A 25,253-nucleotide genomic window follows, 5' to 3' on the forward strand; every position below is an offset into this window, starting at 1 on the left:
CCCAGAATATTTACACTTTATTAAATCTTTACAATCAGCAGTTATAATCAAGTACACAATTATGTACACGGATTATGTACACTTTAGCCCAGACTTTTACATCACAGTACAGAGTTGCCCTTAGAAATATTGTGTACACTTATCACCAGAGAGTGAAACCCAACAATAGTGTTACAGCACCTGTTATTAGACATCTTCCATAAGAAAATATACGGCTGTAAATTGGTCTGGCTAAAAAAAAACAAACCAAAAATCTTATAAAATCTGAACATACACTTTGCATTCACAGAATGGTTTGTTTTCTATGTTCTGACAGACGCCTGTTGCATAAGATGTCCTGTTTTTCACCTCTCAGCTCACACTCATTGGTGCCTACTCAGGGACACTGGCAGGAGGAAGAGAACCAGAGCTGGGCTCATTCTCAAACTTCATTAAGAAACAATAAATGTAAACAATTAAGAAGATTCCTCTAAGATCAAATGAGAAAATAATGACTGATCTGAATTACATGGCATGGAATAAGTGCTAGTTGCAGCTGTGATTCCTGAATTTTTCAGTGTTCAATACCATACAAAGAAATGTACAATGCTATACACAAAGGGTGATTCCTGATTAATGATCAATATTCCATATGCAGGGAGCAGACTTCCAAACATTTGAGAAGAACACTCTCTCCCCTTTCCAAAAGGGGTTTTCTTTTTGATTAATACATTCTTTTTGCTTTTTAAGATGATAGTAACAGAAAACTGAATTCTTTCCAGAATGATATGGACAGGTTAAACAAAAGCCTATGTCCTCATTAGGAAACACAAAGTGAAAATAACCTGAATAAAACTGTCCCCCCTATTTGATTCTCTTTCCCAAAAGGTCAACCTTGCCTGATTCAGTTTTGTAAACAAAGCTATGGCTCTCGTGATGGTTTCAAAGGTGAAGCAGAACTAAATGAAACAAAACCCACTCCACAAGGAAGGACATAACAGTTATCTGAGGTAGGCCACCACCAAAATGCTGCCCCCTAAATCCACATGGAGTTCTGGGATCCCTGAAGGGTAATGCCTGCTGCTCTACTAACAGGTGGAGAAAGCAGTTACTAAAAACGAGCTGGTGATGGCAAGGCAAGTTAACCTTTTAATAAAATCTGGCATCTACACCTAAATCTGCAAGTTAAAAAAAGAAAACCTTTAGCTGCTGTATTGAGATAGTAATGACCAGAGGCTTGAGGATATAAAAATAACTATTTTCACTGAAAGAGCTACCAAGAGGATGATGTCCATGTCAAAAAGCATGGGAACAAAGATGCTCCTTTTGTGGCACTGAGCACTGACAGATCAGCAGAATTCTCTGAGTGAAAACATTTGATCTGCACCTCATGGTTTGATCCTGCACTTGGCCATGTCCTGGTGCTCCCAGGGCTCCAGGGAACCAAGGACACTTACAGGGCTCCCATGGTCAAATGCCTTCTATGAACTCATGTAACAAAACCCATCAATAAAAACACTGCCAGCTGAAAACCCCCAGCTGCTTCAAGTCCAAACCTCCAGTTACTTGTGCAAAGGAATGACAACTCCACTTAAGAGCTAATTTTTTTTCAAAGGACACTTACTTCCTCCTTGAATTCCCTCCTACCCTGGTGATTTAAAGTTCTGGATGATATTTAGATGGACTGCCATGCTCTCAAAAGGTGCCTGTGCATTCTGAGACTTTTGAAAGCAAGTGTGGCTGAGTACATGGATTCAACATTGCCTGGGATTGTTCTGCTCACTGTACAGAGTATAAATACAGAGTATGGCTGTGCTAATTAACAGTTGCATATTCAGCACTTGTAATTTCACCAGCTAAATCAAAGGTGCAGTCCAGAGTGGGGCTTCCTGTTTATTTACTCCATTGCAATGATGAACATAAAACTCTATTTTTAGCCTGGTGCAGCATATAGGCAGTGTTCATTTAGTCTTTAATATAAAACCATTTTTTGAACCACAATTCACTAAAAGCAGTTTATATAAATCAAGTTAATTCATTTTTGGCAGTTTCTTTGGACACAGTCAAAATGCCTCTATGTTATTTCAACGTCCCCATTTTTATTTAAATATAATGGGGATAACAAATTCGGACTCCCACTTACCTGTAACAGCTCCAGAGCCTGGAATAACCCCTGCACTCTGAACTATCCACCCAACAGCCAGAATTGTTGCCTTTCCCCACTGGCCCCGGCCTCCCTGCCTGAAACACCACATACAGGGTTGCATATAAAGAGAGTAATGAAATCAAGCTGCTGGAAGTCAAACTTGTAGAAAAAGGTTTTGTTACAGCTGATGGAGCTGTGTCCCTTCAGAGACTGTTTCAGATTTCGGGGCAGGCTGAGGTTTTGGGAGGCCAAGGGAAACACCTGGAACTCAACACCTGCCTTGGCTGCTTCCCCTTGGCTCCAGCAGGAGCTTCCCAGGCCTTTCCTGCTGGCCCTGCTGATGGGAGCTGCTCACTGTGCCCTTGGCTGGGACAATCCCTCAGCTGGGAGCAGAGCAGGGGGAACTCGCAGTCCCCGCTAGCTCCTCGGGGCGAGGGGTGCAAGGAGCCATGAGCAGCACTGTGATATGCCAGACAAAGCCAGGCTGCTCCAGCTGTGCAAACTCCTGGAAACAATTCCCTGCTGCTGTGAGGAAGGCTTGCAGCTGGGCAGGGGTGGGGGCCCCATCAGACCCATGCCATGGTCACCCCACCCTGCTCAGCTCCTGCTGCAGAGCCCCAGGAGCCCCCGGGAGCCTGGAAGGCACAAGCCAGGCTCGTCCCTGCCTGGGGAACAGCACCAGCCACGGGGCCACACAAATGCTTTGATTGCACATTCCCATTTTTGAACAGGAAAAATTAAAACATACAAAGAGCCTGTGCTGGAATTCTCTGTTGTTTTCCAGGTGACACCTGGCTGCTCATCCCAATACTGAGTATGTTTTCTTGGATATCAGGGCCTCACTTCTACCCAAAGAGGTCTCCATTTGTTTATTAACAAATAAGTTACTATTACAAGTCATAGCTCATCCTTTTCCATCATTTCAAATGCTTCTATATCTTCATTCCAGTCTGCTAGTATGGATTCCATAGGCTGGACTTTACTATCCCAGTGAGCTTTGGAACTGGCCTCTGTCTGGGTGTGTTGTTCCTGAGGCTGGCTGTCCCCTGCTGTACAGGCTGGCTCTGGAGCCTCTGTGGGGCTGGGATCCGGATCTGCCCTGGGAACGCTGGCACTGTCTGTGCTGGCAGGGGACAAGGGACCAGGGTCACCAACAGCAGAGCTCTCCCCTCCTCCTACGGGCTCCTCACTGACTGCTCCAGCATCCTGAGGTTCTGAAGGAGCTTCCCCCGAAGTTGGTTTGTGTGAATCATTTTCAGATGATTTCTGGTCCATATTATCGATTTCCAAGTCTTGGAAAGGGAAGGAAAAAAGAAAAAAAAAAAGTTAAAACTACTGCAGGGATGCAACATTTTATTATGTATTCCTAAATCAAGGTCTCCTCCCTTGGCTTTATTTCTTCAAGAAAGAACAGACTTTCCAGTGGCAGGAAAATTTAATGGCACTGAGGAATGTGTTTTATAGAGGGATTGGAGGGAAGCCTTTTAAACACATTTTACACAAGGGCAGACAATATATTGAGGCTCATTTTGATTGCTCAAACTTCAGCAGTGACTCATGGATCAGTGCCAGTTACCCTCCCTCACTCCACTGCATGCACTGAACTTTAATGCTGGATTTTAAGGCACTCCCAGATCCACCAGGATCCCACATCTGAGCACATGGGAGCTGGAAGTTTCCTGAGTTTACTGCACTGTGCATTTGAGAGAGCCAAAGCCAGAGCCTCCCCACTCAGGGCAGGTAACACAGGTCTCCCAAGCCCAGCCCAACACCTGCCCAGCTGAGTCATGCAGATCTCTGTGGGGCTGAAGTTCATGGCTATAAGCAGGGCACTGACACTTGAGGATTTTTAGGGAGTTTAACTGCACATGCCACTGTTGACATGGGATACTTACTGCTATCAAGAATGTAGTTTGGAATCGTTTTACCTTTAAAGATTGTTGCTGGGATTCCAAACGGAAGCACAAGGAGGGGGAAGAAGCAGATACAGATTACAAACTCTCAAAGGCAGAGCTAACCTGTACTGAGCATTTTGTCAGAGCACTTAGCACAGTTGTAAACAGGGGGGATTTTTAAGTTAGGAAGAAACAAGACAAGATTTTGGCATATCCCCTTTGCAAACAGGCTGATTTTCTAGAGATACCTGTTCTTACCTACTCTTCTGGGACACAGCAGTGCTACAAGGAAGGCTTACAAGAGGAAAATCTGGAATTTTCTGCTGCATTCAAACATTTCAACTGGGAATATATTAGCTTGCAATTTTCTTGCATTATACAAGAACACCCACAAAACATCTGAGGTCAGCAGCCTCATTTCTCATGTTAACCATTGCTCCTTAGATAGGCAAAATAACTGTCTCTCCTTCTGGGTCCCAGGAATGTCACTGGGATCTTGGGCAGGGAGAGATGTTTCAATGTAGGGCACTGCAAACACGCTGTTCCTGATGCTGCCTTAAAGCAGCTGACAACAAAAAGGGTTCAAAAGAAACCCAAAAGGCTGGATTTTCTCATAAGCCCAAGTGACATTCAGGAACAGCATTTCTGATGTTACCTCGTGGGGGGAGTGGGTATCAATGATTCCTCTCAGATAACGGCTTGCTTAACAAAAAACTAATTCCAGTGTCAAACAGAAAACCACAGCACCCCTGGGCTGCAGTGCAAATCATTCCTGCCCATGTTCCACTGTGCCACGGCACAGATGGGAGCTGGATTTACATCCATCACCTCTAGGCTTACCTCTGTCTTTTGCTTTGTCAGAAAGGAGCACCTCCACAGCCTCATACTCCCGGATGGCATCCAGGATGATGTTCCCCTCCTTGTTGAAGAGGAAGAGCATGGGAATGGTGATGTCATCTGTGTTCTTGCCATCCCCAGCCATTTGGAAGAGAGGGGCTGTGTCACTGCTGCTGCCCTCGTTGTCATCTAGGCAGAGCACACCAGAGGAAAGGCAAACTTCCCATCAGATCAGCTCAACTTGGAGCAGCCTCCCCTGCCCAGTCACTTGACAGCAAACCCCAACACGGTGTGTTTGCCTCCACTTTTCATTTCTATCCTGTTAGTGCTGACAGCACCCTGCAAGCCTTACAGTAATAATTTTTCATCTGCAAAAACACTGACAACCCCTGTCCCAACTTGTGTCTGCACAGAACCAGACAAACCCCAAACATCTCTTCATCTTCTGAAAGCACAATTGCTGTGCTTCTCAGCTTAAAGCTTCTCAGCTTTCCTCTGTCTTCAAATCTGTAAAATTAGGTTACATTGACACAAATTAAGAATTTGGAATTGTATTTACCAATGACAATGCCTCCTATTGCTCCAGCTTTCTGAATGTTTCGTGCCTTTTCAGCAAACATGCACTGGCCTCTCTGCATCAAAGCTATTTTCTCTTTCACTGCCTCAGGATTAGTGATCTCTGAGCATCCATTATATGGCTTAATGGTTGCAACGAATCCTCTTGTCTGTTTGGAAAAAACAAAGAGAGAATTAGAGCCCTGTGGTCATACTTGTGCAAGATTCAGAAGTATTTTTGTTCCTTCAGTCACTCGAATGCATTGAGTGTTGTCTTGTGTCAGTGCAGACAATCTGCAGCCTGACACTGGAGCTCTAGAAGCAAAGAATGACTGAATAAAACCCTAATTCTCATAATCAGTGTGGTTTTGTCCACACCTAGGAAGTGTTGTCTCTGGAAGTTTTTCTCCTGTGAACTCTCTGGGGCTGCAACGTGGGTTTTCCCACTGCTTCCCACAGGAGTGTGGTACTGCCCTCTTCCATCTGCATGGAGCCTTCTAGAAAAGCTTTTGTTAGAACAACTTGCTCTAACTCCAAAAAGCTTCTGCCAGCACCTGGCTGACAAGGGAGGGAAGCTTCCCCTGAATCCCCATCTCCTTAGCTGTGCACTGCAGACTGGATAAGCCTGCTTTGCAATCATGCTGTGCACGTGTTTTAAATGCTAAACCACAGCTGGTGACTCAGGAGCAGAGCACAGACAGATAAGCCACTCATGCCTGTCACTGCTGTCATTGTCACCACTGGGCCCTGCAGTTTTAACCACTGTAATTAACTGATCACCTGGAGGATCAGCTGGATGCCCTCAAACAACAGCAGTGCTGTAAATGGAGGTTTGTGCAACAGGGAAAGGAACAGACACACCCACATCTCACATACCCCTGCCTTGTGTTTGGACAAGTCCATCCCAAACTGTGCTGGCCCAGCAGTCAAGACCACCCTGCCAAAGAAGGGATGGGAAACAATCTGGACAGCCCGAGGAGGGAGCTGCTGCTCCTTCTGCTGCTGGCTGGAGAGTTCAATCATTTCCTGCATGAACCGTAAGCCATCCTCAGCATCTAGGGAACTTGCTGCCTGCAGAGAAAAGAATCAATAAACAGTTTAATCTTAAATGTTTGAGGAACTTGGGGGAAAAGAAACTGAAGTTGTGTTTGCTTTGACCACTGCTACAGTGACGTGAACACACAGGGTAGATGCTCACGTCCACTCATGAATCATTGCACAAAGGTTTAGCACCTGCACCACCCAGGAGACTGCAAATATACAAATATATCCACCTCATAACGAGATGGAAGTACCTCACACTGAAGGCAGTGTTTTCAGCCAAGATGCTGTTGGCTACATCAATTCAACGTGAGCAGCCTCTACCTAATTAGTGGAAGACCAGTTAAAAGGGTTGCTGAGACAAAATATTAACAAGCATCACCCTGCTGAATATAGCTACACTATCCAGCCCGTGTGCCTCCTTCCACAGGGCCTGTCCCTCCTGAAGCCCCAGGTGTCAAGTATCATTGCTAGGAGGACTTTGCTGAGCTATAGAAATAAAGCCCTGCCAGGTCATCTTACCTGCACTGCGTGCTGCACTAACTGCACTCGTCCATCTTTCAGGTGGATCAAACTGACTCCCATCTTCTTCAGGATCTCCAGGTGCTCAGGATTACTGGCCATGAAATCTCTGGCTCTCAACGGTGGTTTTGGTCCACTTCCCAAACTCTCTTCTCTGCCAAAAGACATCAAAGATTGAAGTTTTAAAAACCAGATTATCCTTGAAACAGAACTCTAGTGTTATCCCTGCCATCACAAGATTGGAATTCTTGGTACACTGAGTGCAAGCTTCAGTGGAATGCAACTTCTCAATCAAGTTATCTTTTTTAAAAGCTGTCTATATTATCAGTAATTTTATAGTGCAAAACCTCCCCCCCCCCCCAGTATTGATAACAAAACTGCCATATTCTCTCTCATTTGTAAATGGTCTGCATTATTGCAACACTGACCAAACCCAGTGGGTCCCATACAGCTGCAACTCAGTTTCATTCATGAAATACAAATATAGAAGAGGTGGTCAGGAGGACAAACCCTGTCTGCCCTAAATTCCTCAGAACCGGTGCAGTTATGTGTGGCAGCATAATTTCCTTACTGCACACAAGACTTTCAGAATTGTTCAGGAGACTGCAGAAATGTTACACATCAGAAAGACACACTTCTGCAGTACTCCAAGTGGGAGCTGCAGCTGAGGTATGCAGCTCCCTCAGCTCCTTTTGCTTTGAAAGACTTGCTAATTCCAGCTGGAAACAAACTAAGTGCTGCTGAGGATGCCAGAGAAATCCAAAGCGATTTTCCCTTTGGCCCATCCCAAAAGGAGTGCCAGCTCCAGCACACCTCCTGCCTCTCCTTCCCTGCAGAGCAGACCCTGTTCCCCCAGCCCTGTGCTGACACAAAGAGGAAATGTCCATCTCACGCTCTGGAGATGCCCCGGGGACAGCTCTTATCCACCACGTTCTTCAGAGGCTCGCGGATGCTCTGGGCAAACATGGGGTCATTGGGGAAGAGGATCTGGGTGTTGGGACACGTCCAGTCAAAGTTGCTGTCGTCCAGCTCCGTGTACTCTGTGCTCTAAAATGAAAGAAACAGAGTGAAGAAATGCAGGTTGTATTTTTACATGAAGAACATCAATAGATAAGCCTGACTTCAGTGATCTGTGTTCATGTGGCAGCTGAGTGCACTAGGAGGGAGCCAATGCACTGCAACCCCCTGGACAGAGAAACACAACATCTCTTCTGATTTGTAATTTACTACATTTATATACATTTATATACAGTTTCTAGATAATTTTTTTTTTGCAGAAACAGCTAATCCTCTGCTGGCAGACAGTACTTCTCAAGCCTGCTCATGACAAAGCCAGTGCCCTGTATTTTCTCTGTTGGACCAGTAAAGGGAGTAGTTCTGGTTTCACCTGATGTTGGCTTTACAGCGAGTGACCAGCTGCAGGCTTAGGTAATTCTTACTAAAAATGGCACATCTTTTCATGTGAACAAAAAATTCTCCTCCTCAGGAGCCACACAGACTTGCAAGTCTGGATGAGCAAGGATGAATCTCTATACAATTCAAACAATTTCTATTTTCAGGAAAGATGGCAGAGTGAACATCTGCACACATTGCTGGTTTGTAACATGTGAAACCATGTGGAACATGTCTGGTGGTTTGGAGCCACATTTAGCATGTCCTCAGCTTAGCAAATAACTGGTTATAGATAACTGGCAAACTCATTTTATAACCCATAAAAATTAATGTAGTATTTATCTACCCGAAAAGACTCACCCCTCCTGTTTGCAACATATTGGCCAGTGAAAAATCAAGTATTTAAAAGCTCCCTAAACCCCCAAACCTAAAGGGCTGTTACTAAGACATGACCTTTCCTGTTTATGAGAGCAAATACAAACAGGATGTTGGGTTGATAGTACCAACTATGTCTCTGACAGTTTGTTTTATTAGCACTGTATTTATGTTAAAAATCATTTACACATTCCATCTGTTCAGATAAAATTCCACAAAAGAGGAACACGCGACGTCACAGCCTTTCAGCCACCTGACACCATTTTCAAAGGGTTCTTCTTACTTGGATTATGCCCATTTGCAGCTCTGACTCAAAGAGCTTAAAAACTGCATTTGAGCAATTTATTCTATCCTTTCTATTGGCCTTTCATTAACATTTGCAGTTCTCAAGAGAGCAAACCAAGTTAGGCCAGCACTTAACACAGCACCAGCTGTAGCAGGGAACCCTGCCTGTCTCAAAGGTATTAAATTCCTATATTTGGAACAAAAGTAACATAAAATGATCCTTCAGACCCTTCAGAAAACTTCTTGCTTAGTTCAAACAACAGCCTCTGTTTCCAAAACTCAAAGAAGAAAGATAAATTCTCAGGGAAAGAACATTTCAGAGAGGGTGTGGGATTTCCATCCTGGAGGAACATTTAACACCAAAGCCATGACCCACTAAAACATAACCAGTGTTCAACATTAAGATCAAATAATTAAAAATTTGTCACTGCTTATTGCTGAAGCCTGTCAGATAGGGCTTGACACACAATATAAGCCTTTTCCTCTGATCCTGGCATTATTGTAAAACTCTTAGAAAATGTTAAAAATAGAGACACAAATAAGGGAATTTGTGTTCTTTATGTCTCAGACACCATTTTCTCTTTCTCTTCTTCCTTTTTCTTACTGCCTTACAGACAAATTATGTCACCTTATTGACCACAAAATCAAAAAAAGGATTTATAATGCTTCACAGCACAGCTGTATTACTCCAGGTTATTTTGGAAGGTTAAGAAATTTATAAACCTGCAAGTGTTCTCATTTATGCAATAGGTGCCTACTGCACAGACTAAAGAGATTAAACATCTCAAATCTGTCTGCAGCTGTATCTTGTCAAATTAACTCCCCAGCTGTCTCAAAAAAACCTCTCAAAATTTGTTCATATGATAAAACAAAGAAAAACTTAGGTTTTAGAAAAAATAATTTAAAAAAAAGACACGGACAAAGATATCCTACTGTGTTATCTTCCAATTTATACAGAAGTGGGGATTGATTGTGTTTTTACATCTTGCTAATAATTCCTTTCTTTTATCTCAAGATTCAGCAGTGCAGAATCCAGTCACTATTCCTGCTCTTGTGACTGGCACTGTCAATAGGATGAAGTAGTGCCTATCAAACAACGTGTTCAAACTAGTGCACTTCCTCAAACTATGATCTTTCCTGATTTTATTTCCCTTTCCCCTTCCAAAAAAGGGAGTGGACCACAGAAACTGATTTAGACTGGAGCCATTACATACTGTATTTTTTTTTGAGATGGTTTGGTTCGTAGTGGAGAGCCAGAGTGGCAATAGATGAGCCTCTGTAGTGAAGATATAATCTTCAATATCGAAAATCATGTCCTCCTTATCAGCAAACAGCAGGTACAGATATTTAAACATCTCAGCCAAGAAGAATGAGTCCATCCTGTGGAGAAAAAGGGGATGTCCTTTACGGAGATCTCCTCATTTCCAGAACATCAGTAAAATAAATATTCCTAGTGCTTCATCTCTGAAGACTTCATGACTATTAGTGCTGGACATAATTCCATTAGCTTTCCTTGCACTTGGAAGAAGCTGTGTTTGGAAGGAAATGATTCAGCACATTCAGTACAGAAGAGCTTTACAGAAAAAACAAATAAACCTCCTGATAAACTTACAGATTTGAAGTATATGTAGTTTGAACACAATTCATCTATTGCTCTCAGACAAATGAAAGGTTATTAAACTAAAAATACTCCTATAGAGCACCCTATAACCCTACTGAAACAGTTTATAGATTGTTTCAATGCATTTACAGTTCAATACAATTACAAATGAGTAATTTAAGACTCAGTTACCAGACTGAAGACAGACAACTCCTCAAAGATCAATTAATTCAATTACATAGGGCAATTTTTTCTATATATTTCTATATTTTTTCTATATTTTTATATTTAAAAAAATAATTGTGCAAACTTTACCTGTCTTCATGACTTCCTGTACGAACATCCTTCATTGCAGCAAACCCACAGGGCACTCTGGCATACTTGTTCAAGTTTTCAATGAGGGTTTTTCCTACTTCTAGGTAGTAAGGGTCTCCTGTAGCCTACGAAATAAAACAAAAATTATAATCATTACACCTTGTTTATATCCTAAATTGGATGTGATTTAGGCTCCAGTTGATAACTTACGCTGGAGACATGCTACTCAATTCTGTCTTGAAATAAAATAGCAACAAAATTCTAGGTGCAACAAAAAGTGCTCAGAGGAATGAATGTGACTGTACCTTATACAAGAAGTAGGTGCTTTCAGCAAATTCAGGCCTCAGAGGATGCTGAGCCCAGTGAACTCTGAAGTCTGTTGTGAATGCCTGAGGATGGAGAAGAACAGACCAAAATAAATGCAGGAATGCAAACCAAACACAGGTTTATTTGGATTTTAAATTAACTCTTATGTTAACTATGTTCATTTTTATAACTATGTATAAGCAGCCTAGCTTTGATAAACACCATTTGTCAAACATACCTACCACCTGACACCTGCAGTACACTCAAGTGTCACTGCACACTGACAGATGGTTCAGCAGCTGTTCCTAAATTAATACCACAGGCTACAAGTCAGATATCTAAAAATTTCCTCCTCTAAGTCACTCCTAATGTGCACTGGGAAAAGCCACTTCTGTCATATATTCACTACTTTTTCATACTAAGGTTTAAGCCAAGTCTTTGCTTAGGGGATGGTCTGTTAGCTTAAATACAACCATCTGACCTTTTAAAGTTTCCTTCATAAGTACAAAACATAAAAAAACCAACAAAAAAACCCATAAAGAGCCAAATTTTACCATTTAAAAAGCACTAAAAAAATCATTCCAGTGCTTAGCATTCTTTGCTCTTAATAACCACACTAGGTGAATGTGATGTTAAAATGTTCTCAGAATGTTAACAGAAATAAGCTTACACTGAAGGAAAGTCAAAATTAAATCTGGAGTCAGAGGCTTTCAAATATAATCTGGGTCATCACATATTAAAGACACATTTCAGCAGGTAAACAAGATTTTCTGTGCACAATGGACTTGCTGAAAGATTTGCAGAATCTGCAGTAAGTTTGTGTGCTGACTTTCAAAGACATTATACAGAATTTCAGAACATTTTCTCAGCTGTCAAGACATGCAGAACTGCAAATCACATAACAATGTTGTGGAAATGAGGCTTTAATTTTAATAACACATATCCCTGCAGTTTTATCAAATGGGCATCTGTGACTGCTCAAATTGAGGTAAGACTCAGTTACACAATCAGAAATACAAATTCTTGATTTACAAAATAAAAAAAACCTACTACCTTACCTCTGGAAGAAAGTTATGCTTTTTTATAACCTGATACAGCATCTCATGTGTTTCAATAGCAGGTCTAATATCACCCTTCAAGACCTAAAATTAAAAATATAAGTAACACTAATTCACGAAGCACAGGAGTAGTACTCAAGGTTAAAAACACTCATGGTGAGTTCATGTAAAGCTACAGAGCACTCACTACATACTGGAATTATTAATCCCTATCAGTGTAAGTCACAGTTACTCCTTAAGAGCTTTTTATGCAAAATTAGTGAACTCATTAAAATTATTGTCTATGCAGATCAAGGACCTCTGACATTTACAGAGAACTGGGGTGAAAATATGATTTAGTTTATCCTAAAGATGTCAATGGCACACAAACTAGAAAATCAGTTACTAGTCAAAAGGCAGCTTCACTGGAGTATTTTCATGACTAGGAGTGAAGGAAGCAAATTACATGAACACACTTTTCCTGATACTCAGCACAGCCAGAAAAGCACATTAACTTGCATCAGAGCATTGAAGTGACTGGAAATCTGAGTACAGAAGTCATGGAATCCCAGGATGGTTCAGGTTGGAAGGGACCTTAAAGCCCATCCAGTCCCACCCCTGCCATGGGCAGGGACACCTTCCACTGTCCCAGGTTGCTCCAAGCCCCATCCAGCCTGGCCTTGGACACTGCCAGGGATATTCCCTCAGTATTTCTGAAAATCAAATTGCTAAGCTTGACTTGACAATCATATATCCAACCCAGTTATTAACTTCCCTGTGATTCAAACCATCTCTGCATGGGTTTTACACCTTACCTGCAATCCAGGGAAGAAAGCCAGCAGAGAATCCATCCAGGTCCGAGCATTTAGCATTGGTTTATGAATGTGAACATCAAGGAGAAGAGGTGGCTGGCTGATGTATCTCATTATGGCATCATAGTGCTGCCAAACATCAGGAAAAGCAGGAGTTTTGTGTATCAATTCATTCCCCAAAAGAGAGATGATCACCAGACTTCACATTCCGTTTGAATGGAAAAGCCAGTGCTATATTCCCAATCATTACCACATTTGGCAGTGCCACTAATCTCTAGTTTTGCAAACTAAAACCAAGTGTAGTAAATACTGAAAAGCTCCACGGTACTACACTTGCAAAACTTAACACATTTCCAAGGAATACATATACACAAAAGTATATCCAGCAGCCACGTGATAAACCAGGAACTATCACAGTTAAGGCACATTTGTTTTGGCTGAATTTTAAAGCACACTCTAAAGAAAGCTGAAATTGCTTTCTCCGAACAACAGAATTCCAAAGCATTTGGATCTCAGGAGGAAAAGGAGGTTAAAAAGCCCAAACAAAGCAGCTGGACCAGATAGCTTGGAAGAACTTTTAAACCTGCTAGGTTGCTTGCCACCTTGCTGACTTCCAATGCCAAATTTTGTTTTCAGAAGGTGCAATGCTGAGCACACGAGCCAAACTGCCAGGAAACACTCAGATGTAGCCCAAGGAAAATGTAACACTGGGAGCTGCCCCTTAGGACCATGAAATCATCATTACACCTCAAGTGTTACAACAAGCTTTAACTATGGAATTATTCCACTTCTAATAAAAAAAAAATCATGCTAAATGATATAAAATCATTTTATGATCTAAGATGGTTTTAATGGATATTGCTATTTTCAAAAGAAATAATGCTTTTATGAAAGAATTGTGATGCTGACCAAGTTGCTCACTAATTTACACATTAAAAAAAAATCTAAATGTGATTTTCAGCTTATATACTTAAATGTATCCTAGGCCTGAGGATCTGCAGTGCAAAGCAAGATCCATACTTTGATTTTTTTGTTGCTCCAGGACAGAATGAAACTGTACAATGGGTTGGAAGAAGAGCCCCTTACATTCTATTGCAGAAACATTTGCAGTATTGCACGTTCCCAGATGATCTGGAAATTCAGCTCCTCCCATACTGGGAACATGGATAAAGGCCTAGAAGGTTCTGATTTTCACTGGATGGGGTTAAAATAACTGCTCAGGTGACAGCTAATCACCCAAGATTAGCAAAAAACCTCAGTAAAACGAGCTGGCACCAAACACAGCAGAAGTCACAGAAATTCTGCTAAAGATCCCTTCTCAGTCTAACAGCTGACAACACAATTACTCTGAAATTTGTATTGCAGAAGGCACAAACCTGAGCAAGGTGTTAACTTACCGTGTTAAATCTTTCCAGGAAACTGTCATCCCCCAGCAAGACATAGGCTTTTAATAAATATTCATAGTATGAATCTATTCCTGCTCCAACTCCACTATCTAGGAACAGGAAAAAATAAAAAGGTGGGTTTACTCTAAGTAGTGACATGGGTATTTTCCACATTTTCCCCCTTTGATTTTGAAGGCTCTTCCAGTGGAAGGAAAAGCCTCCTTTCACTGGAATTAAGGCACAGATGGAAGCAGAGACACAATACTGTGTGTCTATGCCAAAGGCTTTGCAGTACCAGTGCACATGATAATATGGACAGACATGCATTGAACACACTGATTTCACAGGACATCACTTCTCCCATCCTATTTATATTTTTCCTATGTATCTATAGCGAAGTCTCTGAAAATTCATCCCAAGGCATTTCCCTCTCCGTGTTAAAGAGGATCAGGGAACACTTAAAACCAGTTTCTCTACCAGAGAGGGCTTTGCTCTCTCAGAGCAGAGCCAGGCTCTGGGCAGCAGGTTTCTCCACAGCCTGTCCCATTAATATCCTCCACCAGTCCAGGTGAGCCTGCTGGGGTGGGAGAGCTCTCCCTGCCCTGCCTGTGCTCAGGCCCCACCTTTGCGGACCCAGTCTCCAGTGTGGATGTTAATGGTGACCCCCACTAAGTTGCTGCTGCGCTGCCTCTTCTCCCAGATGAAATCCAGCGCCTTCCGGGCGTATTCCTGCAGCAACAACAGGGAATCAGGGAAACACAGACACTCAGCTCTCATTCTTTTGGCTATTTCAATTAAGAGGCTAGGAAAGGAACAACATGTTTCATGTCTAACAATTTCAGAACTCCTTCAAATCTTCAGAATATTTACCTTGTTTACTTCTGTATTACTCTAACCACTTTTATTATTTCCTGTGATTTAAGAAATGATTAAAAAAACCCAAACCTTAGAAGAAAGCCCACAAACACTACAAATCTCAACATACACAAATGTTTCTGTGCAGCACAGCTAAGACATCCATTTTGTGAATTGTTTTTCCAAAATTACAAAATGTAAACAGAATGCTAAAGACCTAAGGGAAAACATAAAGTATCATGGAAAGCAAACCTCAAATATGGATGTTCCTGTGAATCTGCTTAAAGCTGCGAACTCAAGGATCAAGGTACCAGCACAAGCTGTACAGGTGTCAGTTTCTGTTCCTGTTCGTGCTTCTGGATGTCTTACTCCAAATTTTAAGTTAACCTAGAGAAAAATAGAGATTAACATCTTTCTTTTTCCTAGCTGAAAGAATTTACACTCCTGTGATTGTATAGCAAGTATATAAGCTATGCTCCTTCTAAAGACAAGAAAAAACAGATCCCTTTGGTTTTACTCTGCCAACATGCACAGAGAACTATCCACAAATCCTCTAAATCTCAACCCTCCCAAACAAGAACCTGTTGCCTAGTTCACTAGACATTTGAGTAAGAGAATACACTCTAAAAATCTGATCAGACCGATTTTTTAGCAACAAATCAGGCAGAACATCCCAAGTGCTCATAGAAATTTAGTTTTGTATATATCCCACTACTCCCAGCTCCTGAGAGTACCTGCAATTTATCAGCTTTTGATTTCTGTCCACTTCATAAATTCATAAATGATTTTGGAAACAGATACAAAATCAAAACAACAGAAGTCTTGATTACAGCAGTAATCCTGCATTACAGAAACAGAACTTACTCTTGGATAAGGGAGACCACTAGTGGTGTTAAAAGCAGGTAAAAGCTTGTAGCCCAGTTCCTTTGCCATGTGCAGGAGTTCACCATTGTACCACTGCATATATTCACCTTTTTCTTTCAGCATAATTGCCACTGAGTGCCCACCTAGGAGACCTCTAAACACAAGAGAAATTATCCACATCTCAAAAGGTATGTTCATCTGAGCAGCAAGGACAACTCTCTACAAGTTAGATGACATGTACATAACTGTGGCCCTAGTTTTTACACTGCTGATGCAATTCCCATTATAATCAAGGTTAGCTACCAGTATTTTGAAGCAATTCTTCTTGTTTATCATTGATTCATCTATTTGAGACAGGAATAGCAACCAAGACCTCTAAAATGACACATAATAACTTAAAATTACATGCTCTGGTCCTGCATTGAACCCCATGGTTCCAAGCCAAAATAATCTCTGATCCCAAGTATCAAAACCTGGTAGATCAAGTATTGAGCAGAGCCCTTTGCAAGCCTGCTGCTCTTAAGCAAACCCACTGCTCCCTCAGCCTGCACACAGGGTTCTTAATCAGCAAGCTGTTTTTTAATTACTGCAGCAGTGAGATGGGGGCAGCTTGATCCAGCACCACTGCAGCAAGTCCTGCCTTGCCTTTTTAAACTGCTCTCAGCTGAACTGACAAAGGCACAACTATTTCAAACAGGTGGAACAGCAAAGAAAGGTGTCTTAAAGACACTGACTAAAATCCGCATTTTTACAAGTTTTGAAAACAAAAGTTACTCACCCAAGGACTCTTATGTTGGTTTCAAAGACAGACACAACTATGTCATTATCTAAATTAACATCCTTTATTACTTTTTTTACAGCCTCTTCAAACTCTTTGGTTTTATTTAACACCTGGAATACAACAGTGAGCAGGTGTTCAGTTCCAGTATAGCTAATGCAGTCACAGTCTATTTGCATACAGGATATTTCAGTGCACACAAAGCTCCCCAAGAAACACGTACATACAATTAAAACCAGAAACACATCAGTGGTTATTAAGAGGTGCCTACCACTAATTGAGCCTTTTGCTTTAGACTATAAGGGAAAGCAAAGTCTTTTGTGTTTAGAGCCAAAAAAAGCAATATAAAAAAGTATCAATGAAATGTGAAGGAACTGCTGCAGTTTTATTACAACCAACTCCAAACTCCATCCCTACAGCGCTTTAAAGTTCCCACAAGCAGCAGTCACTTCAAACAGAGCCAGAGATCAATGGTCATGAAAAAGAAATCTAATAATAAGTCTGAGCATCAGAAGACAATCTCTTTGTTTTATCAAAGCTTATCAACAGATTAAACTTACCACAAGAGTGTCCAAGGTATCAATTAAGGTCAGTGAAAACCTATAAAAGAAAATTTAAAACAGATTTACTACAGATCTGTATATGTAGGAATTAAGTGATTTTTAACAGTAACGGATACCAGGGAAGAAACTAAATTCTCACAGACCACCAACTGCAAAAGATTAATTGTACTCAACATGTCTAGTATCAAAATCTCTTTCTAATTTTCTCCCCTTTGCTAGTGACCAGAATAGGAGCTGACAAAGCAGCTATGATTACAGACATATTTATTTACTGCAAAGCTTTCTAACTTCTGCTAAGCAAATTTAACTTTTATTTCTTGTCTCCAATCAAATCTATTAAGAAACCCATCATACAAGTCTAAGTCTTTTTCCTGCCTCTTTTTCACTTGTTTTTCAAAAAAAGGAAAAATGTTGAGATCAAAAGCTATTCCAAGCTAAATTTCTCCTACCAGAAACTGTTCCAACACTAGCAAGCAGTAGGCTTAAAATAAAAAACAACTTTATTTATTCTGAACTAAAGGACTATTTTAGCAGTGTCCAAGGCCAGGCTGGACAGGGCTTGGAGCAGCCTGGGACAGTGGAAGGTGTCCCTGCCCATGGCAGGGGGTGGCACTGGAAGGGCTTTGAGGTTCCTTCCAACCCAAACCAGGTTGGGATTCTGTGATTATTTCATGAAAAGAGAGCATCAAGTCAGCTCCACACTGTCTGAAACATCCTAACGAGGATCAGAGGTTTTCTCCAGGGCTGTTCCAGTGCATCCCAAGCTGAGGGGACTTTTTCCCATCCCAGCAATTACATCTATAATTGTATCTTAAATACGTCTAATTCCAACAACTGCTCCTATGCTAAGACACTCACAACACAGAGGAGAATTTCCAGAACATGATGATGTTAAAAATGAACATTTTGGAACAGTTAAAATTGCCTACTGAGGAGCACCAAGGATTTCAGTAAGTGCCCAATGTTTGAAACCTTGTAGGAAACATGTGACAACCAAAATTCTAATTAAGTGTTCCTATAATTCTCTTTAATTTTAGAGACATAAGGGCATTCTGTGAGTGCTGTTTTACAGGAGACAGATTAACTAATGACTATGCACAACTGCCTAACAAATCCACAACTTTTTCTGCACAAAAGGAGGGAAATGATGCATTTCACATCTACATGGAAGGCTCCTCAGTTCTCCAGGGAAACAGAACTGACCCAGCTGCCTCACCCTGTCATTTTGTGATTGCAAAGACTGGCAGAGAACACAATGATGAGGCAGCTGGCAAAAAAAAGGGTAAGAAATCTGCTACATAATAATCTAACTGATTTTAAGGTACAGAATAAAGCCTGTATACAGAAAACCTATAAATACATACAATAATTTAATGCACCTAAGGGACTGAAAAGTATTTTTACTCAAATGCTAGGATGTTATTTTTAAAAAGGTCATTCAAAAGAATGCATGACCAGGATTAAAAATACATTTTCTTGACACTTTTCACCTACTGTATCTTTGGATACCTCCAAGGCAGCAGTATTATGTGGAAATCTCCAAACTAAAGAACATTTGTACATAACAAAACGTAGCCAAAATAACTTCCTCAATGTACTAGAGAATTAGAAGGAGCATTTAAGAGAATGATTTCAGCTTTGATTAACACTATTGTGCTTAGAGACATTAAACAGTAATATTAAAAAAAGAAATCAGCTATTTGTATTAAAGAACTTGATCTATAAACTGCACATATTCAGAGGTATCAATTACAAATTCATTTAGAGTAGGTCAACTTTGCCTTTGATTATTCCATTTAACATGGGAAAAAACAGTCCTTAAATCTACATTTTGCTGGCCAAAGGATCACATTTTGTACTATCAGCTCCCTTAAAAGAAAGGATAGAAAATATTTCCATGCCCGAAATAACGTTTTATACTTTGGCAAAGGCCTCAGGCTATCACACACATGATAATCATTTGACTGCTTGTTTTCAGAAAACTTTTTACATAAAAAAGCACTTTAAATATCACTTATTAGGCCAGCATCATGGATAAGGGTTTATTGTTCTGTTCAGCTGATCATTAATCGTTACAACTTCCACTACTAATATATGTCAGCCCACATTTGGAAGGTTTTCCTATGGAAAATACTTGGAGAATGGTTAAAAAATTATCTTTGTATCTCATTCACTGGTCAATTCTCTTCTAATTAAGATACAATTTCACATCAATTAACTTCATAATAATAAAAATACTTCTTGCAATGTAAGTTTCTGGCCATATCAACTGAACAAACAGATTTTATGTGCTGCCAATTGTACTTGTATTGCCAGATGTTTACAGTGACCACTTCAGACACTGACTTTCCCAAGGCATCATCCACGTCCCCTCGACTTGGCTCCTGACCCCGCACTCGTCCGCGGCAAGTTAAAGGCATGAGTTCATCAGCTGGATACGCATGCTCCTGTTGGGAACAAAACAGGGCAATCAGTCACAGCCACTCCTGGGAGCCTGGCACAGGAATCCTCATGGTGCTGCTCTTCAGACAAACTGCATGGCCACCACAGAGCCCTGCAGGTGGGAGGCACCTCTGGGGTTCATCTTGTGCAAGGCCTCTGCTCCACCCAGCCCCAGCTGCACAGTGCCAGGGCCACTCCTGAGCATCCCCGAGGAGGGAGATCCACGGCCTCTCTGGGCCATGTACCTGTGCCAGCACCTGGCAAAAAGCGTTTCCTCATGGTCAGAGGGAGCCTCCCGTGGGTCAGTGTGTGCCCATTTCCTCTGGGCACTGCTGAGGAGAGCCTGGCTCTGTCTTCTTGTGGTAAATCCCCTGGAGCTTTCCCTTCTCCAGGCTGAACAGCCCCGGCTCCCTCAGCCTTTCCTTACACCAAAGATGCTCCAGCCTCTCCCTCACCCTGAGGGCCCTTCCCTGACTCTGCACAGTGAACTCACCTGGCTGAGGGTGACAGTCAGTGATGGGGAAGAGAACTCACGAGTTCAAACAAAACACTGCTGAATTACTACATGAGACATAACAGATAACATTCACCAAAAAACCCCTAACAAGACTGAGCCTTTTACAAATATAACTGACACTAATGTGACAAATATAACACTGACATCAAGGACAGTGAATCTTAGCTATATCTAACTCCAACAAACACTGAACTGCCTCCTTTAGAAGCTCAACACAAGTGGTTTGAGATGGAGCTTTTCTCTTGCTTTCAGCAGGAAACTGCCTGCTGTACTGAGGTCTCCAGTTTGACTTTTAGTGGGGAACTAACACGTGGCAGGATAAAAAACTTTAGTTGCTGCACTGAAACTGCAAGTAAACACATTCAGACTCTTTCCAAATACATGGTACAAAAATAATCTGTATTCAAGCATGAAATAAAAAAAAAAAAGGAACATTCCTCTATAAATAAACAGCTCTTACAGCAACTTCTTTTGAAACTGATGGTTTGCTTCTCTGTATACCACCTTCCTGAGTGTTTTGGTCTTTGCTCAACTCTTTGTTCTCCTCAAGTTTAACTACAAAAGGCAGAATCTAGATCATTTTAATAAGCTCAGATGTTTTTGGGTATCTCTGCAAAGTATTCAGAAAAACAGATTAAAGAAGTACACAATAAAAGCAATGTCAAAACTGAGATCTCTGGCTTAAATTTTGGATAAGAGAAGTGATAAAAATCTGGAAAAATAAACTTTTAGCTTTAATAAATAAACTTTTAGCTTTATAAATAAAGAACTAGAAGCATTTTGAAAAATAGAAGTTCACTTATTCTCTGCCTGCAGCAGAGGATAAGCAGCTACTGGATTGAGTTATTTCCCACTTGTCACTGTCCTCAAGTGACTGACATTTTCACACGTTCTGAAGCCAAGAAGAAAAATATCCCCATTATTACAAATACCGTTGAAGGACTGAAAAAACCAACAGCTTTTTCTCAAAGCTTCTTCAAAATTGTTAACAACTAAAAAAAGAAAAAAAACAAAGACAAGGGAGTTCCCCTTGCAATCAGACATGAATTTTCAGTCTTCTAAATACACGTTTAAAATATGTATTAATAGAAATCGAAAATCAAAACTTTTCAGCTGGCTGTTTCAAAAACACCTGCAAAAATGCTTCATTTTCCTGCTGTCAGAATTAAGTCTGATACTCTAATCTTTTCTTCAACTTTAAACAAACAAGTCACATTTCTCTGTTTGTTTAGTGTTTCAGCATACGTGGCAAATAAATATCCTTGTGGCTTCAAAGCTTCCAGGATAGCTGAAGTTTTTCCTCCCCCTCAAACAGAATTTTCTTGCTTCAGATGTGGCAAGACCCCTACCAGTTGCCAATTTATCACACAAGGAACAGTAGAAGCACGGATCCTTGTAATATTTTATCCAATTTTGCCAAATACATAAGTTTTCCATTGAGCAAACCCAAGCCAAGAGTTTTTCACGGGACCAGATTACAAAAATTACGACCAAAAAGCCTGATGTTTAACTGCTAAAGGTTTTAAAAGTACAGCGCTTAAGTTAAACTGCATCCTGTTGAAAATCCTCTGGCTTGGCTTTCGGGCCACTCTACAGTCCTGTATCTTTCCTATGCTGTATAAAGTTTTAACAACAGAGAGTTTTAAGTTTGAATTACATATTAAAGTTTAAACCATAACAGAGAACCTGGGACATGTGGCAAGATGCTGCCAGGAGAAGCAGAATGTGCTGCAGGAACTGATGCAACTTGAGAGGGGTTTCTGCAACAGCCACAAAGAATGTGCAAGAATGTCCATATAAAGCCAGTAAGAATTAATCTTTTCTATTTATCTTAATCACATCTACACTTTCTCCTCAGAAGTGTATTACTTATAGAATCTTTGCAATTATTACTTGAGGAAGTCCACTCCAAGTAACTATTTCTTCTTAAGCTTTTCTAAACCGAGCCAGACCAGGGTGTGTGGAATGGCTCAGAGCTCCAGAACGGGAGGACTCCTGCACAAGTCAGAGCAGAAGAAACCACAGCCAGCATGGCCTGTGCTCATATGACAGTCACCTCCTGGGCACAGCCTGGAATGCCTGGACATGGCACCAGATCCCCTTCCTCTTCTACAAACACTTTGTAGAAGAACGCCCAAACTGCATCTGACATGGCTTACCACTGAAGAAATATTAAATGTCATTTTTACCTACAAAATAAATCTGATCAACTTATGTTCTCTAGAATTTGATGCCTACAGACAGCTCTTCTCAAGCTTCCTTTTCCTGGAATTTCAAACCAAATTCTTTACTGCTGATAGCCTGACATAAGAGAAACTGGTTTGGGAAAGATCAGGCACGGATTAGGAGAGTTATCACAAGCAATTCATAGTTACCACTCCAAAAGCCATCACAACCCTCCTGAAAGCAGTATTTCTTAATGTCTTTTTAAAGGCTTTACAGGTGCTGTTACTTATTTTAGCTCTGTTTTCACTCCTCCTTCCCAGATATTCCTATAGAATGTCATGTACTAGAGGTTGCTTTCTCCCCCAGGTCGGCAGAAACTCCTCTGGAAAACATCAAACAAGTATTTGACTTACCATATAATTGCTATATGCATGATCAAACATTTCAAGCACTTGATTTCTAAAAAAGAAAAAAGAAAAAGCATTAGCGGTCTGTCTCCTAATAGCCCTTAATCTTACATGTATCACACTTTAATATCTGAATGTTAGGGACAGGTCCTCTACTAATGCACTCTACTCAAGTAAATGAAATACAGAATAATATTTTTTCTTGATTCAGCTACTCTTGTCCACTCCAGAAAGGCAAGACTCTTTCTTTACCTAACATGAAATTATTTGGGGATCTCCTTGCAAGCAAATAGTAAAGAAAACCCTTACATTTATTTCCTATGTTTGAAAGTACAGAAATGCTTCTGTATATAAAAACTCCCCCCAAAAGATATTGTTTTTAAGGCACAGCACTACATCTGATCATTCCTGTTTCCCTAATGAGCCCAGCAAGGAAAAAAGGATGCTAATTTCTACCATCAACATAATTCACAATCTCTGCTGATAAGACCGAACATAAAAGAGCCAAGAACACCACAATTATATTGTAAATATCCAATTTAGTTCAATGACTTGGAAATTCAAGAGGCACTTTTCACTCATCAAGTATATAAAGGCATCAAAAGAGCAGGTGTCTCTCAGGTCGCAGGCAAAACCCCAGATATATACACAAAGCTCCTGGGTGATACAGCACACAGAAAATTGCTTAAAACTCACAGGAAAACACAAACCACGGCAAGACATGACCTGCACGTGCCTGGGGCATCAGATGGTATTTTAAGTGCAATGCAAAAATTTTAAAACAAATTGGGGAATGAAAATTCAACTCCTTGTGTAGCCTCATGATGGAAACATATAAAAGACTGCACATACAAATTATCCTGAGAACGCAAGATGGAAAACACCAGGAACTGCAAACACTGGAGTTAAATATCAACTTATACCTGACAGCTGGACTTGATGATCTTGGAGGCCTTTTCCAACCTTAACAACTCCGTGATTAACAAGTGTGAGAGCATGCACACTGCTTCTCCAGCAGACTTTCTGCATTATTGTTCTGTACATCTGACCACTGAATGGCAAGAGGACGATGAAACTGCCCCAGCAACAGACTAAGATAAAATATTGGCCTGACTGCAAATTTGTTTAAAAAAAACAATCCCACTCCGTGCAGGAAAATGTATTTCCACATACGTTGTAATATTTACCCTTCAACTAAAAACCACAATAAAAGAATCAGCCTCTCACATGTACGTGCACGGGGGACCGAAGCAGTTTAGGTTACATACAGCAACTGGGCAGAACACACGTAAACATTTACCTTTTTTATGACTCCCGCACTGTCAGAGAGGCACGGCCATAATTAAACCGAGTGGGGATTTAGACTTACCTTTGATCACTTTCACCCCCAGCTCCACGCCAGCCCTGCCTGAAAGCTCCCAGGCGAGTTCCAGGCTCCCCCAGCACCCGGCTCGATCCCACACCGAGAAGGGACCGCGTGTCCCCGAGAGCCGCCTGACCTGGCCCAGATCACCCTCAGGCTCCGGCACACGCAGCTCTCACACGGCTGGGCACCGATGCCACGCGTCCCTGGAGTGTTCGGGGGCAGAGGGAGGGACAGGGGACGCACACCCGGAGCTCTGCACCCGCAGCCGCCCAGCCCAGCCCCGGGGGCAGCGCACAGCCCGTGCCCAGCACGGCGGGGCCCGGCCCGCCGCCCTTCCTCCCTCGTGCCGTCCCCGCTCACCCCAGCCGGCGCTTCTCCTCCCTGCTCATGGCCCCGGCGCCCGGAGCGGCCGCCAGCACGGAGGAGGCGGAGAGCAGGCCAAGGGCCAGGAGCTTCCAGGGCCTCCTCCAGCGGGGGCCCCGCTCCCCGGCGCGGCAGCCCGGAGCTCCGCTGAGGGCCATGGCGGCCGGCCGGGTGCCCGCTAGTCCCGCTGCGGGCCCATGGCCATTCCCGCGGCTCCCGGCGCAGGAAGGGCCCGGCCCGGCCCCTCCGCGCGCGCCCGCAGGGGCGTAGCCAAGGAAACGGCCTCGCGCCGCCGCCGCTTCCGGCACCGCCCACCCAGCGCGCGCCGCCGGGCCAATGGGGCAGCGCGGCGCGGAGGTCACGTGCGCCGGCAGGGGACGCGTAAAGAAAGGGTCGACGTGGACAAAGGGGGGGAACTACAGCTCCCGGCGTGCCCCGCGCCCCGCCACG

At 42.1% G+C, this 25,253-nt stretch overlaps 1 protein-coding gene across 1 annotated transcript; it reads right to left on the reverse strand.

Annotated features, from left to right (window-relative positions):
• Nucleotides 1-25,097, reverse strand: EDEM3 (ER degradation enhancing alpha-mannosidase like protein 3). The gene is made up of 20 exons (XM_063407755.1): nt 24,801-25,097; nt 23,081-23,126; nt 19,889-19,989; nt 17,540-17,579; nt 16,980-17,092; nt 16,202-16,355; nt 15,590-15,724; nt 15,106-15,211; nt 14,495-14,592; nt 13,101-13,226; nt 12,307-12,390; nt 11,248-11,331; nt 10,943-11,067; nt 10,242-10,407; nt 7,868-8,022; nt 6,976-7,129; nt 6,289-6,483; nt 5,417-5,582; nt 4,861-5,046; nt 1-3,417 (listed from the first exon to the last, which is right to left on the reverse strand). Exons 1-20 carry the CDS (start codon nt 24,959-24,961, stop codon nt 3,023-3,025), a joined length of 2,790 nt encoding a protein of 929 aa, XP_063263825.1. The 5' UTR covers nt 24,962-25,097; the 3' UTR covers nt 1-3,022.
• Between the last annotated feature and the right edge of the window lie 156 nt (nt 25,098-25,253).

This window comes from Prinia subflava, chromosome 10, assembly GCF_021018805.1.
Source record: "Prinia subflava isolate CZ2003 ecotype Zambia chromosome 10, Cam_Psub_1.2, whole genome shotgun sequence".
NCBI classification, from domain to species: Eukaryota; Metazoa; Chordata; class Aves; order Passeriformes; family Cisticolidae; genus Prinia; species Prinia subflava.